The sequence below is a fragment of the Meriones unguiculatus genome, chromosome 12 (assembly GCF_030254825.1).
Source record: "Meriones unguiculatus strain TT.TT164.6M chromosome 12, Bangor_MerUng_6.1, whole genome shotgun sequence".
Lineage (NCBI taxonomy): Eukaryota > Metazoa > Chordata > Mammalia > Rodentia > Muridae > Meriones > Meriones unguiculatus.
In genome coordinates, this window is record NC_083360.1 from 16,759,613 (window position 1) to 16,777,890 (window position 18,278).

The 18,278-nt window shown below is 36.5% G+C and overlaps 1 protein-coding gene across 4 annotated transcripts in view; it reads right to left on the reverse strand.

Moving 5' to 3' along the window:
- Positions 1-18,278, reverse strand: part of Slit2 (slit guidance ligand 2) — a 350,512-nt gene that overhangs the window by 30,018 nt on the left and 302,216 nt on the right. For 2 of the 4 annotated variants that reach the window (XM_060365344.1, XM_060365343.1), the window contains 2 exons: positions 15,746-15,772; positions 3,444-3,537 (listed from right to left, as the gene is read on the reverse strand). In XM_060365344.1, coding sequence (XP_060221327.1) covers positions 3,444-3,537; positions 15,746-15,772 — 121 coding nt within the window. The remainder of the gene's footprint in view (positions 1-3,443; positions 3,538-15,745; positions 15,773-18,278) is intronic. The other 2 variants (XM_060365345.1, XM_060365347.1) reach the window with 1 other exon arrangement.

Genomic DNA, 18,278 nt, shown 5'->3' on the forward strand with positions numbered 1-18,278 from the left:
CTGTAAAACAAGGGACTTAACATTTAAGCAACCCCTTCTCATCTCTAACATGGTATAGTAATTGCTGCTTTACAAGGACATTAAACATTAAATTAAATGTTATGTGTAAAATCATTAACATGTTACTCAGATATCTGCATGATCAATAAGTGGTTCTGATTTTCATAAATATGAGTCTTGATATTTCTAAAAAAATAATTAGTATTTCCTACTAATTATTCAGTATTCTATAGAAAAAAGTATTTAGGCAAATAAAAATAGTAAAAAAAAATATCTGATTGAATGTGGCATTACTGAGTGCCAAGGGTATTATGTAAAGAGGCAAAATCAGGTTATTCACTGGAGAGCTAATGTACTAAACCAAATGGTAGCACAGCTCTTCTAAGAGAGCCATTCAGCTGGTGTGTATGGTTTCAAAACAAACGAGCTCGTTTGGAGCCACACTTGCCCTGAAGCTGCTTGGTTTTAATACTAAATCACAATTGAAGGAAGAAAACGGCTAGTCTGACGCTAAGTGGACCCTAAGTGGCCATACACATTCCCAGTGGATGACCGGGGCCCTGGAAGGGAGCCTCCATCAATGTTAATGTGGGCAGCGCCACTGAAGTGCTGAGCATTAAAAGGAGAAGACAGGCTTTGAAACACTCTGAATTATTTATCTGAGAAAAGAAATCAAAGTAAAAGATAAGAGAACCATACATTTACCACAGTAGCTGTCTAGGAGATATTTTATGCCGTCTTTTCTCCAACTACTATTTTTTAAACCCTTTAGAACTAGAAATTATATCATGACAGATTAATCTGCCCTCTTGTTTTAAAGCAGGAAGGAACATTTAAATAAGAATTTCACAAATCTTTTATGACCAATAAAGCCTATTATATCAATTCGGCTTTACAATGAGGAGTGCGGGAGGATATGTAGAATATAAAATATAATACATAAACATAATATATGTATATATACTGATTAGGACTCTAAATGCTGACAAGAATTATGTATTCTTGAAAATGTTGCTTATGGCATATTTTACTCTAAAAATATCTCAAAGCAATTCAAGAGATTTATAGAGTGTATTATAAAGCACGAAAAGTAAAACCAGCTCTGTTAGCTTAGTAATAAGAAAATGAAATTGCAGTAACATTACAACTGTCCAAACAACATTTCTCAGTAAAGATTTTCTCCACCAGCTTCCTCTTGTTTGGTTTTCAAGACCATTTTCTTACTGCAGCTATGCTTCCCACAGTGTGCAATTATTTATAAGAGGGAGTAATAGCACACACTCTGACTTAACCTGTTTTCAGCTCAACTACATACAGCTATAAAATGAGCTCGTGAATTGCTGACTGGTAAAAGCCGTGGGCCTTCAAATCAGTCCATCTAGATTTCAGCAAGGCGTACTCTTGAGAGTATGCAAACTAATTGCTAGTAATAGAAAATACTTAATTAAGAATCAAGCCCGTTGTTTAAGGCAACCTCCCCTTGTTTAAAATTGTTTCCATTAAGTCTTACTATAACTTGTCTTAGAATTACACAAAGTTCTGTGGAACCTGTTTGTTAGCTACGGTGTCCCAGGAAACCATTCTTGTTAATTCTTTGCAAAGTGGTGATGTTTGCTCCATATAAGTGATGTAGTTTTGACTTGCCAACTTCAACTGTAGGCAGATCAAAGCCATTGGGAGTTAAGGCAATTTACCTACAGAGTTTGGTAGAATAAAATGCAATGTAGCATTGTGTATAAAATAATAAAAACAGTTAACAAGACTTTTAGTTCTTGGCTAGATTTGGAAATTAAAATATAAGGAAAGACAAACTGAGAACTGCACCCCCTTTCTTTTTTCCTCAAAAATATAATCCTGAATATAATCAGCATGTGCTATAACTATATTCATGCATTCTAAAAAATTAGATTTTAAAACACATTTACTGATAATATTGTCAAAAGAAAATTCTATAGTTATTTAATTAAGTGTAACCTTTGAAAGGCAGCTCTGACCTCACATTACTGCTTTACTCTGAATGCGTGATGATATGTTTTGTAAACACCAAGTCCTTGCAGAGCCTAAGGGTGCTATCTACTACCCTAGCTACTCAGGAGGCTAAGTGAACAAATCATGGTTTTGCGCGTAGCCTAAGCAACTTAGTAAGACACTCTCAAAATATAATTAAAAGTAGCAACAGACTGGAGATACAGATGAGTGGGAGGAACTTTACCTAGCAAATGCAAGACTTTGGGTTGAACACTTAGCATTTTTTTTAAAAGCCAAACTCTTAGATTTACAATTCAAATTACATTTGCTGGTAAGATATCTCCTGGACATGAGTGAATTTAAACTTTGAGTTGTACAACTATTGGGAATCTGGTCATTCCAAGAGAAAATTATATCTAGAGGTCCATAATGCTATAGAAACCTAACGTGGTGTCATCACATGCTAAGGTGATTGTAGATGGGGCTTAATCATCAGCTGATGGGGTAGAGGATGTCTTTGAACGTTGTCTTATAGAAGCACAGCTTCACTCCTGAATACAGTTGTGTCATCCCCTAAAATCTAAACTAACCTTGATTCCTAGTCAACTGTGGTATTACTAAATGAGAAATCCCGTTGGTTGGAATATGGCTTCCATGAACCACACAACTGCAAAGTATCAAGTCTTATTCCCAGTCTACTGGTACCTTAACTTGCAGCCTTTGCACAGCTACCAGACTTCTCTGGGCTAAAGTTTTCTAGTGTTCGAAATGAAGAATTTAGGCGAGATGATGGTTAAGTTACTGCCAGCTCTAAAACTGCTATTAGATCACTAAGGTTTGGCAAAGGTATCATCTAATTCTGTACGCATGCATACCGAATTGCTAGGGGGGGATAGAAATTATTTTGATAAGTTTTTTTTAGCTCCCTTGCAGTGTGAATGGGATTTACTAGATATCAAGAACAAGTTAGTAATGGTCCTTTTCAATAATTACAGAAAGACAACAGACACAAACCAGGACTGTCCAGAGAAATCTGGCCACAGTATCACAGTGTTATTCCCAGCCTACATAAGCAAGAGACTGTTTTAGATCATAGAATTTTCAGTTACTTTAAAACCAAGTTCTCTGTTTTAAAATAAGCTTACCTGGTGCATGTTAGGAATTTAATTGAATTGGTGTTTCAATAAACTTAAGGGAGCTGATTCAAAGGATGCTCCATTGCATAGAGTGCTTCCTAGCCATTGTGATGAACAAAAGGATTCCCTGTTTTATTTTTCCATTGTATTAATAAAGGCCCATGCTGCACAGGAATATTTGCAAAACTGTAACAAGCACTAGCGTATATGTGATCCATTCTTTAATCTTTGGCAAAAAGAAGATTAGAAGCTAGAGATAGTGAAGGAGACAGGTTCCTCAAAGAAACCCCCAATCCAAGCCCCAACTTCACTGTGAGCCCCAAGTGGCTTTGGACTTACTTGAATCCCTTTGGTGTGAGGATGCACTTGGAGTCATGCTGGCAGGGATTCAGTTCCTGGGCACAGAAGTCCAGCTTTTCCTCACACAGTTCACCTGCAATAGGTCAAGCAGTGTTAGTTCTCCTCTGAAGGAGGACAGGCTTCAGGCAGGCTGCATGATAGCTCATGATTGAAAACTAAGAAAAACAGGGACCTCCTTCTTAGGAAACAGGGCCAGAAGATCACATGCCCAAGTTCAGTACTAGCTTTGCTACTGCTAACAGGTTCAAAGCCAACACAGATAAAGTGGTACGTGGCTTATACAAGACACTTTAAAATTTATTGGATTAGGAAAGGACATTTGAGTATTTTTCATTCTTCCTTCCCTACTTTTTACATTTAATCATACATTGTTTTTAAATTGAGGTGTAACATATAAACAACAAATAAATGAGCACTATGAAACTATTCAAAAGTAATCCATTTTAAGTGACCTGTATCTAATAACCAGAAACACATCTATCCCTGTTCCTATAGCCTGCCTCACCATAGTTCTGGGTGGTCCCTACTATACCCAGGTGACTGCCATTTTGACAAGATAATGAGATAGTTGTACTTATTTTGATCTTAATATAAACTGGATGATTTGAAACGGAATAATTTTGTATTTGTTTCCTTTAGTTTGGCTCATTATTTTGTACTTTTACATTTGAAAAAATAATTTTCATTTCTCTAATGTCTTATAAATCTAGGTGAAAACATTATTTCTCTCTAAAATACCCATGAAATACTTATTAACCACCCTACTGTGTTATAAAGAAAAAGAGAGAGGGAGAGAGAGAAGAGCAGTTACTCCACGACTATTATGTTAATAAGTGTAAATTTTATCAATGAATGAAAAGTGAGAATATAACCAAGTGGATTCTCAGCACTCTCTAACAATTGTAATTTTATGAATGAAAAAAAAAAAAAAAACTACAAACATAACCAGGTAGTAGGTACTCTTTATGGGACTGTGTTTCTGATAATGTTTAAGAAAACTTCTACCAGTGATTTGTGCCATTACTCTTTAAAATCCATTCAGCCAGGTATCACTCATTTTTTTTCCATGAGAATTTCTGTGTCTCTAAACCCATGACAGAAGAGTTTAACCACATATGTGCATGGCTATGTACTTCTGAAATAGTTTATTTAATGTTTGTGATTTCAAGCACTACTGCTTAAGAAACTTTGTTGAACTGATTCATTATATCCAAGCAAGATATAGGAATGTAAAAATCATATGGGGGAACCAGGCAGTTTTATAATAGTCTATATTGAAGAGTCTGTGAAATGTGATAATAAAGAGCGGCCTGTTTGAGATAAATAAAAGCATTAACTTTTTATGCACTTTTTAGTTAATCCCCAAATATGTAGTTGCTTTATAAGTATTAAGGAAGGGCAAGGTTTTTCTTTGTTGTTCACTTTAACCCTGGCCAAGCCAATGAATCCAGGGTAAGCCATAGATCATCAAGACGATGGCACTGTGATAGATGCTGTGGCTACTGAGATAATGTCAGCAGATCTGCCTTCAAGTGGTTCCCAGAGTACACGCAGAGAAGAATGCTGAGCTTGAAAAAGAATGCACAGACTGGGTCTCAGCTGTAAGTGAAAACACATAAAACGTAGAACTGAACTTTCCTTCTTAGTGAGGAATTTTTCCCTGGATTCCATATGTGTAGGCAAGAGGCAAAAGAAATGCCTCCGGAAACGCTGGCTGAAATTGTTAATTTCTTTTGTGAATTATTTTAGAGTAAGCACTCCAACTTAAATTATAACAGCTTCCTAAAGTCATGCATGCATTTATCATTACATGAACAGCAGAAAAGTAGTGTTAGTCATAATAGAAGTTGTACATGAAATGTGTGTATGGGGGGGGCTGTTACATGGCTAAAGACATGACTCTGATATAAGATTGGCTGACTACTTCAAATATAAAGTAGTTTGTTTAGTCACTGAGAAATGACACCTGCTGTTTGTGACTACTGCTAACTCACCTTTCAAGCTCCATCTACCCAGACTCTGGTCAGTGTAGTCTGTCAGTCTACAAATTAATTCTCTGTGCTTGAACTAACACTTTTCTTTTGCCTTAACAAACTCCTCTTACATTTAAGCTGTGAATTTCCTCATTCATACTTGTGCCTGTGAGATGACTACATGGTGAGACCGTGGAGTTGCGCTGTTGTATTCTTTTTATTTTTGTTGTTTGCTCATTTTACCCCTTCACCGCATGATCATACTGGGCACAATTCCTGGTATCATTGCTTTCACCCTTCCTAGGCTGCGCTATATAAGGTGCTACATTCAAATGCCATCTGCGTAACAAGCAACAGTCAATAAAAGAGGTCCACCTTGCCTAGCTGCAGTCAGGTTAGGTTAGTTTTTCAATCTTTACATATTTTATTCTTAATTTTCTATGTAATAACTAAATCGCCACTAATACTGAAGGTAGGCTTTTAAATTTGTACATTAAAATTTCCCAGACTGGATATTAAAATAAATGTCCTCGGTAGGCGATTTCTTTTATTACCTAATTGTATTCAATTCTGCTACATTTAGGAGAAGAGAAAAATTTAAAGTACAAATGCCATCTTGCAGTGTAAGTCTTGGGAGTTGAGTCTGGGACGAGAAATAAGATGAATCCTCTCGACAGGTGCTGCACTAAACACGCACATCACACCATCAAGCAGACACTGGACGAGAACAGCGTGCCTTTCCGTGGAAAAACACGGACAAGTGTTCCAGCTGGAGTAAAACCAGAGACTCTTGGTTTAGTGTTGAAAAGTTACTCGGCCCTCCTGACATATGAAAGTTGTCTCATTTAGGTTTTAAGTATATGTTTCCAGAGTTGTTCTCAGAAGGAAAACAACAGAAAATAAGGATGTGGAATTTTGTCTTTTAATGGTCATGAACCTGAAGTAATGGTCATGGCTGCCCATCTTCTTGAGAGTACCATTTTCAAGATGACATAGTTTGGCTTGTAATCTACCGACCAATCAGCATGTCCTTACATTTGGGAATGGGGTGTGAAAACCTGATAGTTCAGAGAGGCAGAGAAAGCACCCAGCTGATCTTTCTAACTTGACATGAGAAAATGTGTCAGTCCATTTGGTTTAGGGCAATATGCTTGAGTTGTAGTTTAGTGGCTATAAGCATCTAACTGTCAAGACACAGCAACCCAAACAAACTTTAACTTTGTGAATCTTGCTCTCTACTTTGAGTTCCTAAAAAGCCCAATAATAAAGTAATAGCATGGGACACAGTGGTCTCCTGGTATTTGAAATTTCACCTTTGATTAGATGAACAAATTACTTTCACCATGTGTTTTCAACAGTTTTTGAGGGAATGGGTTAACAGACTGTGTGGCTTTTGTGTACTGGAGAGGAAAGACTGATCTATGATGAGTGGTGCTATGGTCGTTGCTCAGGAGAACAAAGACTGATGAATGATCTGCTGTATGTAATCCTAAGAAAGTTTGCAAACAACATCTGTCCATGCCAGAACTTTCCAAAGACAACACACCATATAATAATGTCCTAAATAGAGGTTCTTTGATCACCTTCTCTGTGTATGTCTGATTTGTAAAAAAAAAAATAGTTATAATGAACAAATTTTATATCATATCATACTGCATGCACTATGAGGGAGCAAGGGAAGAATGAACCTAAGATAGTATGATTCCACAAAGCCCCATCCTTGAGAAATAGCTGTAAATCATTGGTTACTAAACTCCATGAAAAAATATTTTCCCTGCATATTTTTGATACAATGTTAATATGACCATTGATCCTGGCTTGCTCAGGCCAGTCCTAATTTACATCTGCTGTTTCAAGAGAATTACTGACTACTACTCTACTATACTTGCCAAATGTCCTTTTGGATATAAAATGTGATGGTTACTTCCTAGGTGGAGCAGTAAAATCTGGATCCTCAGAGTTTATAATGCTTCATTTGGAGTGAAGAATGATCTAGCATAAAGAGATTTGGGGGAAGAATTTATCCCCATTGGTGAAAAAAAGCTTGTGTGTGTGTGTGTGTTTTACTTCCTGGAAGAGTCTTCTGTAATTATATGAAATATGAAACAATTGTCTGTTTGAAAAGAGATGGTTTTATTGCTCTGGGACTCTGTTCTTCATTGATAAAAGAGGTTTTAGAATTGAAGATGTAAAGTTTAAGTGTCTCTAAAATAGCCTTTTTATAAAAGAAAACTTCTAAAGAGATGGATAATGTAGATAGGAAAGTAACAGAGAACACTCACTGAGCTGCACAATACAACATTATTTCATTCAGTTGGGAGAAAAAAATGTCAGCGTGAGCCCAGGGCCCCTACAGTACCAATAAAGCAAAGGAGAGAAAGAAGTGTCAATGCACAATGAAGGCTTTTCTAGGAAACAGTACATTGAGTGGGCTGTGACTCCTGCTTTATTTTAGATATATATGCTCAACTGATATTACTATTGCTTTTTAAAACACAATGGGGATCTTCTGTTTGTAATCCTATTAATTCTCTCCTCACATCGTATCTTTTTATTCAAATTTCTTACTGTAACTTATTGAAGTAGTCTTAATATTTATACCACATTCTGCCAGTTGTGTTTGTAATAATTCTTAATAAATACATAACTTTTAACATTGCCCCATTTTTATTAAATGAGCTTTATTTAATAATTAATATTTGCTTTATATGGAAATTCAGGGCAATAAGAATTTTCTATCAGATTCGGCCTTTGCACAGAGAGACAGACTGCTGCCTTTAGATTTTCTAAAGATGCTTTAGTCTCAAAACAGAGTTGCTAAGACACATAAACTTATCATCTTTCTTCCTCTATTTTTCAAAAATGTTTTCTTTCATTTTTGAGATTACAATATTTTCCCTTTCCCTTTTCTCCTTCTAAACTATCCCATATTCCCCTTCTTGCTCTTTTGTAATTCATGGCCCCTTTTTACATTAATTATTTTTACAATCATATATGTATATGCATGTAAATGTATATTTTTAACTATATGCTCAGTCTATATAATGTTAATTTATATGTTTGTTTTCAAGGCTGACCATTTGGTATTGGATAATCTCTCTTCCATGGGAAAGACTGTCTTCTTACCAGCATTTCTTGGTTTCCTGCAGTACGTTGATTAGGGTTGAGGCCTCCTGGACTTTTCTTCACTCACTTTTGTATGCATATTGCCATATTCCTTGTTCTTCTCATGTTTAAGATGTTGGTGAGACTTAATGAGTTAAGCTTTTTACATTAGTAGGAGACACAGTCTCGCCTCAAACTCCCTGATCCTATGCTCGCATAATCTTTCTGCCTCTCTTCTACAAAGTTCCCGAAGCGTTAAGTGTGGGTGTGTTTTGTAGATATTTCCATCAGGACAGGGCTCCACAACTCTGAGTTTAGATTGATTGTGCTTTCCTATAATGGTCTTTATCTGTTGTAAAGAGAAGTTTGCTTGTTGATGGGTGAAGACTGCACTTATCTGTTTCGCCGTGTATTTTTAGTGCAGACTATGTATGGAATCCCATGAACATGGTTGGGGTATGATGGTGACAACAATGAAAATTTGTTCCAATTCTTGTGGAATTTGTCCATGAGGGAGAGGGGAAAGAGAAAAGTTATTGATTCCACTATATTATAACCACATTTAACAATGCCTCTGGCTTGAATGCTAAGCAAGAAAGGTTCCTAGTGCTCTCAAAGGAAAATGTTAAAAAAAAAACAAAACAAAACAAAACAAACAGACTGGGTTTTCTGAATGAGAGAGATTGAAGATGTCATCATTGCCTAGGAAGAATGTAAGAGATTCGTGATAGGAGGGTACAGAGTGAGCCAGGGATGGCAGGGTTCCATAGAAGGACAAAATCAGCAAAAGCATATCTAACTTAATTTTATTAGCAGAAGTAAAACAAAGAAAAGAAACATTTCAAAAGGTATGCTAAAGACAATGGACTAATTTCTATCCAGAAAATAATTTGGTCATTTTGTGCCAGGATCACTATTTCTGGAATTTTGTAACTCAAATTCACTGTTCAAACTATTAATTTATTTTACACAAAATAAATTAATACACAAAATGGGGCAATAGAGAAGAGTACTTAAGTGGTACCTGAGTGACAGCCCATTCAAAATTTCCAATATACCAAACTATGAATTCCATTGAGAAATGTCTCCAGCAAGAGGGAATGAAAAAAACTATTACCTGGTGTTGGTGGATACTCAACTGTCAGTGCCCACGTTGGCTATCTTCTGCTATGTCAGCTAATTCATTTCTCCTTTTGCTTAAAGGCATATAGCCTGGGAATACATTCTGAGAATTGGGTATGCATGAACACATGTGAGGGAATGAGAGGACGATAATAGAGGCTATTATTAAATCTGATCAGAGTAGATTTTTTTGTGGCTGAATGGGTGGTACTATTACTACTGATATAAAGGAGAGGGAATACAGGACGGAGATCTAAATAACCGGGTTGGAATTCTAACATCAAACTTAATCAGTTATGACATTTGTAAATAGAATTGGAACAAGGGAGGAAGTCTGTTTGGATTCCTAACAGAATCCCCAGGACACACACTTGTGCAAAGTGAAAGACATAATTCTTTGAAACATTGTGTTTTCAGCTTTGCATAAGAAAAGCCTGGAGAGGTTGTGCTAATTTTAATATATTTTTATTATATCACTAAAGAAAGGTGTTAAAATAAGCAACCATGCTTATAAAATACATGGAATTTTATTCTTTAAAATATACCACGTAGGGCAAGGGGTTCCTTTAGGTATACTTGTGGAAATATCCATTCCCATCAATCATGTACTCAGTGGAAAAAACAATGTGGAAGGTTTGTACTTGCTCACTGGCTGCTTATGCGAAAATATATTTTAAATGTTAAGAAAGACATAGAAGGCACAGGTGACCTAAAGGAGAATGAAACAGCTGGAGACTGCGTTCCGAGGTACACAATTCTTGAACTTGTGTATCCTACATCAGTCATCTTTAAAATTTTATAATTTTACAATTTACTTCTCAGGAAAAAAAATGACTACAACTGTAGAAATTCACAGCCCAGTGACAGAAGGTCTGTGCATGTTAACTCACAAATGGCATGTTTGAGAATGGTTAAGATGAACAGACCTGAGTGTTTCCTTTGCCAAGATTTTTTAATTAAATTTTTTTTGTTTTATTTTTATATTACTTACAGTTTATTTACTTTGTCTCCCAGCTGTAGCCCCCTCCCTCATTCCCTCTCAATCCCACCCTCCCTCCCTCAACTCCTCCCTGCCCCTCTCTAAGTCCACTGATAAGGGAGGTCCTTCTCCCCTTCCATCTGACCCTAGCTTATTAGGTCTCTTCAGGACTGGCTGCAATGTTCTCCTCTGTGGCCTAATAAGGCTGCTCCTTCCTCGATGGGGGTGGGGAAGAGATCAAAGAGCCAGCTATTGAGTTCATGTCAGAGACAGTCCATGTTCTCCTTACTAGGACACCCACATGGATACTGAGCTGCCATGGGCTACACTGATCAGGGGTTCTAGATTATATCCATGCATGGTCCTTGGTTGGAGAAACCATTTCAGAAAAGACCCCTGTGCCTAGATATATTTGGTCCTTGTGGAGCCCCTGTCCTCTCCAGGTCATACTAACTCCCCCTTCTTTCATATGATTCCCTGCACTGTGCCCAAGGTTTGGTTATGAGTCTCAGAATCTGCTTTGATATACTGCTAGGTAGAGTCTTTCAGAGGCCTTTTTGCCAAGTTTTAAAACTAAAAGCAGAATCTCAAATACATTATAGGTGCACCATCAGTTCTCACTTGAGGAAAGCAGTCAGCCTTGGAAACCCTCAGGGATGGTTCCTGTAGCTACTGTTTATCTTCAACCCCATATGTAAAAGGGACTAGTGTTTGCTTATGACATAGGCATACCTCCTTGTAAAGTATGAAGATTTATTTTATTATTTTTAAATAAGTGTGTGTGTACACACTCATGCATATCCATGCATGCATATGAACATCTGTATGATTTATGGTTGTGAGTACAGTGCCTTTGATACATGAAGAGGGCACTGAATTTCTTGGATCTGACTTCAGGTGATGGTAAGCCACATGATATGGGTGATGGGAACTGAACCCAGGTCCTCTGGAAGTGCAGTCAGCGCTTTTAGTCACTGAAACATGTCTCACACACTCTAAAACAGCTCTTGATTATGTAATCTCCCTGACATTATGTAAAAGCAAATCCTTACTATGCTGTAGAGGTTATGAACAACAAAAAGTGCATAGGCGTGTTTATTCAAGCAATGATTTTCCTGATATATTCCTGATACCCGTTGGTTGTATGTTAAGGTAAGCAGTTTGTAGCTATGAAGGACAGATTGTACTTAGGTTTTCTGCTTATGTGTCGGTCTAAGTCCGACTCATCATACACACAGCATTAAAAACTGTAGTTTTAGACATCAGAGCATATTAGCCAAGTCATTATGTGTTAAGTCTCCCATGGAGATAGTTAGTATGCTGAGTAGTGATGAGAGCAATGAGTGACCCTACTTTTGTCCCTCAGTGGTGATGTACGAACAAGTTACTGAGGACTCACTTCAACAATCCACTGCTTTTGGGGGCCCACCATTCCAAACCTTGCCTTCTCACTTAGAAATAACTAGGTGAACTTCAATACATGACCATGAACTATCCAGACGGCCTTCATCTTCTAAAGTTAATGAAGTTCAGCTGTTTCATAGAGGAGTAGAGGGGAGTGATGAAGAAGACTATGACATCTTGAAGATCCATGAGCTACTATCAGCTGTCTTCTCTGTGAAATGAGAATCAAATGTAGTTTGTGCATGACAGGGGTCGTGCTATAGGCACACCCAATGAGTTCAGCATAGAAAGGCTCCAGAGAACATGCTTGGCAGGCAGATTCCTACATGTTTCATAGGATGGACCACACAAATACATTTTTGTTTGTGAATTTCTGTTTTCTAAATGAAAGTATCAATGCCTCTTCAATCATGTTTGATTCCATCACAGTGATCAGTGTTCACAGTGACAAAGTTTGCCTCTAGAAATACCTCTACGTTTAGTTGTGAATCTATGCGAGATATGAGAAGCAATGTCTTTCTACCAGCTATGTCTATGACCTAATTTGAACCTGCAGTTGAGAAACACAGCTAGCATTGGCTGGGCAAACATGAAAGTACTTGGTAGGTTTGGTATCACTTTCATTATTTAGCAGTGTCCTGCTTTGCTGAGCTATTTTCTCAGCAAACATCTTATGCACTTTTAGATGAGAAACACTTTCCTCTCCAAGTAAACAAATCTAGATAGGAGGTGCCTTTCAGTACTTCCTTCTTAGATTTCTATAGCTAAAGAATTTAGCTAATTTCAATAGCTACTGCAACCCCCCCCCCCGACCAAAAAAAATGACTACCTTTTCAAAGTAAATAAATCCAAATGAGATGGAATAAGACTGGTTAAGTTAAACTGTTGTTCTGGACGCAGCGGGCACTGCCTGTGAACGGATGAGAGGAAACAGTTTCTCTGAACGTTTCTCAGTTTTTCTGAGATTCAAATGCATTTGAGAAAGCTCTGAAAGGTTGGAAAATGAATAGAAACCACAGGACCTTGCAAGACTGCCAAAGCACTTTCTCCAGTTCAAGTGGCTAAAGGAGACTACAACATTAGCTTTCCTTATTGGAAGACCTCAGCTATGTCAATAGCAATATTGACCTTGAAATGCAGGCTTTGTACATTTCAGTGCAAAAGTAACAATGAGAGCCCTTATTATGAAGATATCACAAATACTGAAAATGATGCACAGAGCCTAAAAATAGTGCCAAGAGTTCTTCAGCTTTCAACACATGTCAACTAAATGTCCAATACAATATGTCCTTCTATAGGTGTCAATATGGAAGAGCTAAGAGAAATGACCACCTATCCCTAAATATAGTCTTTTTATTTATATGGGTATAAAAAGTAAATCTTACAAAATAAAATAAATGTAGTGAAAGTATAGAAAGATTTTATGTATTCTACATTTTCCAGGTAGAGCTATCAAGTTCCCGCTCTTTCACCTGAACGAATGGCATCAGTTAACCTAAATAATGTGAAACCTATCACAGCAGGCTGCTCCCCAACATTTCCAAATTATAAAAAAATTCCAATCTCAAGGTTTTTCTACAGATTCTTTTTATGGTTGTTTTTCTCAAACATCTACATTGAGAACAGGGGTCATTATTCCTGTTTTACAGAAAAGATGTAAAGCATAGAGGAGCTATTATAGATGTTGGTTCCAGGATATGAAGATTAAGGACTAAGCATTTTCAGCCCCCACATACCCATATCCAGTGTTCTGGAGCAAAGTGTAGCCTCGTTCTCAGAATTATTAATTGTTTAGGTACTGATTAGGACCTTTCTCTAATTTGCAACTAATAAAATAAATTGCCCTTATCCGCTTGAGTTTTGGGACCATAGCTAATTGTTTCAAAAGTCCACAAGGATGACTGTCTCTAGCAATCAGCTGGAACAGCATGGAAAGCTTGTTTTGCATAAACAATTAGCAGTACTGTGTGATGTGAAATGCAATCAAGAGTGGGAGTAGTTTCAAAGGGTGCTGGTTCTAGCCAAAGGTACCGTTACACTGTACACTCAGGTAGACATTATGCTTACAAGGTGTATACTCTTGAGTAAGCACAGGTATCATAAAGTATTATTGATTTATAATGTTATACCTCAGCATTTTACTGTCCATATACATAGACACACACATACAAATTGTTGCCATTTCAACCAACCACAAAGCTTGCTTTTGAAAAGAAAGTTAAGTCAACAGGAAATTTTTTGCAATAACAGAATTTTTTATAAACATAAGTGCAAAATTTAGTCTGTACATAAAACCACGTTTATACATGTTACTAATTAAGTGTATATATTCTGTGATAGAATAATTTTGGCTGGGATCTGGAGGTACAGTTGGTCTTAGGCACAACATCAATTGTTTTTGTACTTATAAAAAGGAAAGAGGCTAGTAAACCAAGCAAGTACTGGATACATTAGCAGACATAATAGCAAATCACATTTTAGTCTAAACCACAAAAGGATTTTTACATGTTTTTTTTCCAGCTTCACTCTGCACACACTATCACTAAATGTGCACAGTAAATCACTTGAACTCAGCAACAGGATAGAAAGTGCTCAACAACAGATGAGAAGGAGATTCTCCACATACCCTTGCATTATCCTTATAATACTGGAAGTGTTTCTTGTATACCAGGACCCATGGAGATTAGCATATTATGTTGGTTCCTGCACTTGGGACTTAAAATCTTTTAGAAACATGAATGACTAATAAGCAATGCTTTTAGGGGAAACTCTCAGTCTTTAAGGTACATGTTTGTGAAGATTCCAAGACATGCGTTCAGCACGGCTAATGATCTAACAACAGTATGTCCCCTCCTTGGTTCTGGCTTTGTTTAGGAGCCCAGTGGATTACAGTGATGTTAGTGACTATGCAACAAACTTTCTAATGCCTTAAGAAAACTGCTTAGAATTAAATTCAACGAATTCACTAAATTCGGTAACATCAATTTGACAATGTAACCATATAAATAAATCTCTTAGGCTTTTTAATACTTATGTTATAAGATGTTTCATATATAATATAATGTTTATGTATACAAGTATAGGAAACATGTTATTATCAGCACATTATGTATGTTTATATTACAAATATATATGTATTTTAGAAACAAATGTTATATGCACATATAACATTTATTTTTACCTTTACTATTTTTGCAGTGCTGGGATTGGAACCAGAGTCTTACACATGCTAGCTAAGCCACTAAAAACTGACATTCAACACCAATCATATTATATAAAATGTTTCAGTTACTATACACGTTTTCAGATTTTTCCACGGAACATAGTAGTAAAGATATGTTTTCATGTTTATATATATAAAGATTATATAAAGTTTTTCATTATAAAAACAATATATTCCTATGATGATCTTTAAAAATGTAAAAGCATATAAACAAGTAGATAATAGAAAGTATAAGTTCTTATTTTTAAACACGTTTTTTTCTCTCTCAGGGTTCTACCACAGCCTTCTAGAAATTGATCAAGTGTATTTCATGAAGCTATACATACATCAAGGATCTACACGAATAATTTGACATAGCACTCTCTGACTTTGTCTCTTGTCAACATCTTTACCCAGAACACCTGAGAAATCCAGTAGTTTTAAAAGACAGAGAGCTAAAGTGAAAACCATAATAGACTTAAAAAGAGCAACTAACCTTTTTCCACCTCATTCAGATTAGCAGCTGGCAGCGACAAAGACAGAAAAGACAAAAGACTTTTTACATTGCAAGGCAACAGTAGCACACATGAAGCCAAAGCACAGCATTCACGACAGAAAAGCCGGGGTGAGAGAGCAAACTGGAGCTGGGCTCAGATTTCTCACCTACAGCCGGCTAAAGACACAAACACGGAGCAAGGAGAGTGAAAGTAAAAGCCATCACAGTGAGCCAGAGACTGGCATCCAAATTGGGTGACTGATACTGCCATTTTACTCTAGTAGATGTAATGCGAACATCTGGGCAGGGGCCCAGAGACACAGTGGGAAAGTTAAAGACATCTTCTTATTGTTCATAAGATAAATTCTGAGAATGTACAAACCCAGTTAAAAAGGACACTGCCATTTTGCTGAATAATTCTAATTAATAGGAAAGCTTGAAATGTGACCAGTGTTCATGCTTCTGTGTGACACTGTGCAGGAAAGCTTATTGAAGACACACATCCCCCAGACCAATATTCACTGTTGCAAAACAATTTTCCCCAGATCAGCTCCAAATATACCACTATCTAAAAAAGATTCACAGGGCTTCAATACTGTAAGCAAAACATATTTTTAATGTTCAGTTTGTACAATTTGAGTTCATCTAACTTAAGAAATTCCTTGAAAACTTTCCTATAAGAAATGTTTTGATTTATAAAAAGTATATAACAATTATGATTTTTTTAAAAAGTGGAAAAAAGAAAAAAAAAGAAAAAAAATCAAGTCTCAAAATCTCTGAAGCTAAATTAAAAATACAAAATTATTTTTTAAAATAATATCACTAAATCCTTATTTCCCCACACTTCAAATACTGATTTTAATGTAGAATCACAAAGAACTAAATTAAAAAATTCCTGAGTATTACTAGCAAGGAGGAGTCTTCCAGCTAGGAGAGAAGTAGACCTAGTATGTAGAGAAAAACATATCTGAGTATTAAAGTGTATGTGGGATCCAGTAAGGTTTAGATAACAGAAAAACACTATTGACCCATACAGTTTATGTTATCAATTATTTTTATCAGAAAAGGGCAGAGAATAAGTCATTAACTACATGCTGTGAGGTTGAAAAAAACTCAAACCTTGCTCAGGGTTTAACCATGCCTCTATACATTTCTGAATGTATTTCATGTATTCAACTTATCTCAAGCAATTCTAGCTCAGATTCACAGGCTCCTTGTCATGTGCTGATTTTCTTATCAGATTCTCTTTAGGTCTGAATTTTCTCCACTGATAACTATAAGTCTCGACATAGATGTAAAAGGCAAGCATTGTTACCACAATGATTTACAAGCTTTCTTGGTGAAGCCTTATTTGCTGTTATCAAATAGAATTCATGTTCTCATTGTATGCCTTTGAAATACAGAGCAAAAAAATTTTTTTTTCAAAGGAAAAAAAAGCAACTGACAGCTTAGATGATTTTAAAACAATGGTAACATTATTATATTCTGTGAGTATAAAAGGGTTTCTGTTCTCTGAACTCATGCTCATTAATCAGATTCCATCTTAGATTTAAAATAACAAAGTCACATTATAAGGAAATCCCTCTGTAACTGCAGACATGGATTAAACATGACACGGGATTCTTGATTGTGACTTATGCTTCACTGTAAGCAAAGGTCGCCTATATGCCACCAATCTCAGAATCTGAAGATGGTTGTTTGACATTCTGTAACTGCACTCATTTCAGATGTGCACAGAACTCTACAGTTAAGAGATGACGTATGAATTCATCCCATTTAGATATCTTCTCTGTTGCCAAGCTGTCAAATCCTTCATGACCCAGGGGACTCAGTCCAATGTAATAAAGTTAGTATCTCTCTGCTCTATGCCATGCACAGTCTCCAATTCAATATTTGTCTTGAGCCTTTGCCCAAATTAAGGTAAAGTAATATTTGTAATAGTTACAAGTAAAAAGAGTAATGGTGTCTAGGTGCTCTTACAAAACCAGATGGTTTATGGCAGACAGTCATGATAGGGTCCTTGCTGACACCTTTTGACAATTTGCCACATTTTGTCAAAAATTGGTTTGGCTAAGCTTTGAATCATTATAAATAGTAAAAATAATGACATATGACATAGTTGGAGAAGGGAGATTTCATCACACTCTCTGAGGAAGGAACACGGAAATGAATTCCGCAGGAGGGCACATAAGACCTTGAGAACTGAAGCAAAGCAGGTAAAAGGAAACTCAAAAACTGTTGTAAATTACCAGAATGAAAATTAGGAAATTGAATGCAGCAGGACATGCTCCAAAAGGACGTGGATGTGTTGGCACCTTACGCAAATTATCATAGAAAGACATACAAGGACCTTAACACACGTGATCCCGAGCCTCAGTTACACCAGGAAGAGAGTGTATGTAACTTCCTGGTTTCTGTGCCCAGAACAACATGGAGAGCTTTAATTGTCTTACAATGCCTGGGAGCCCAAGTTCTCTGGTGGAATCAAATAGAGTGGGCTTATAGAAGTCTCAAAAATAAGTGGGTTCAAAAG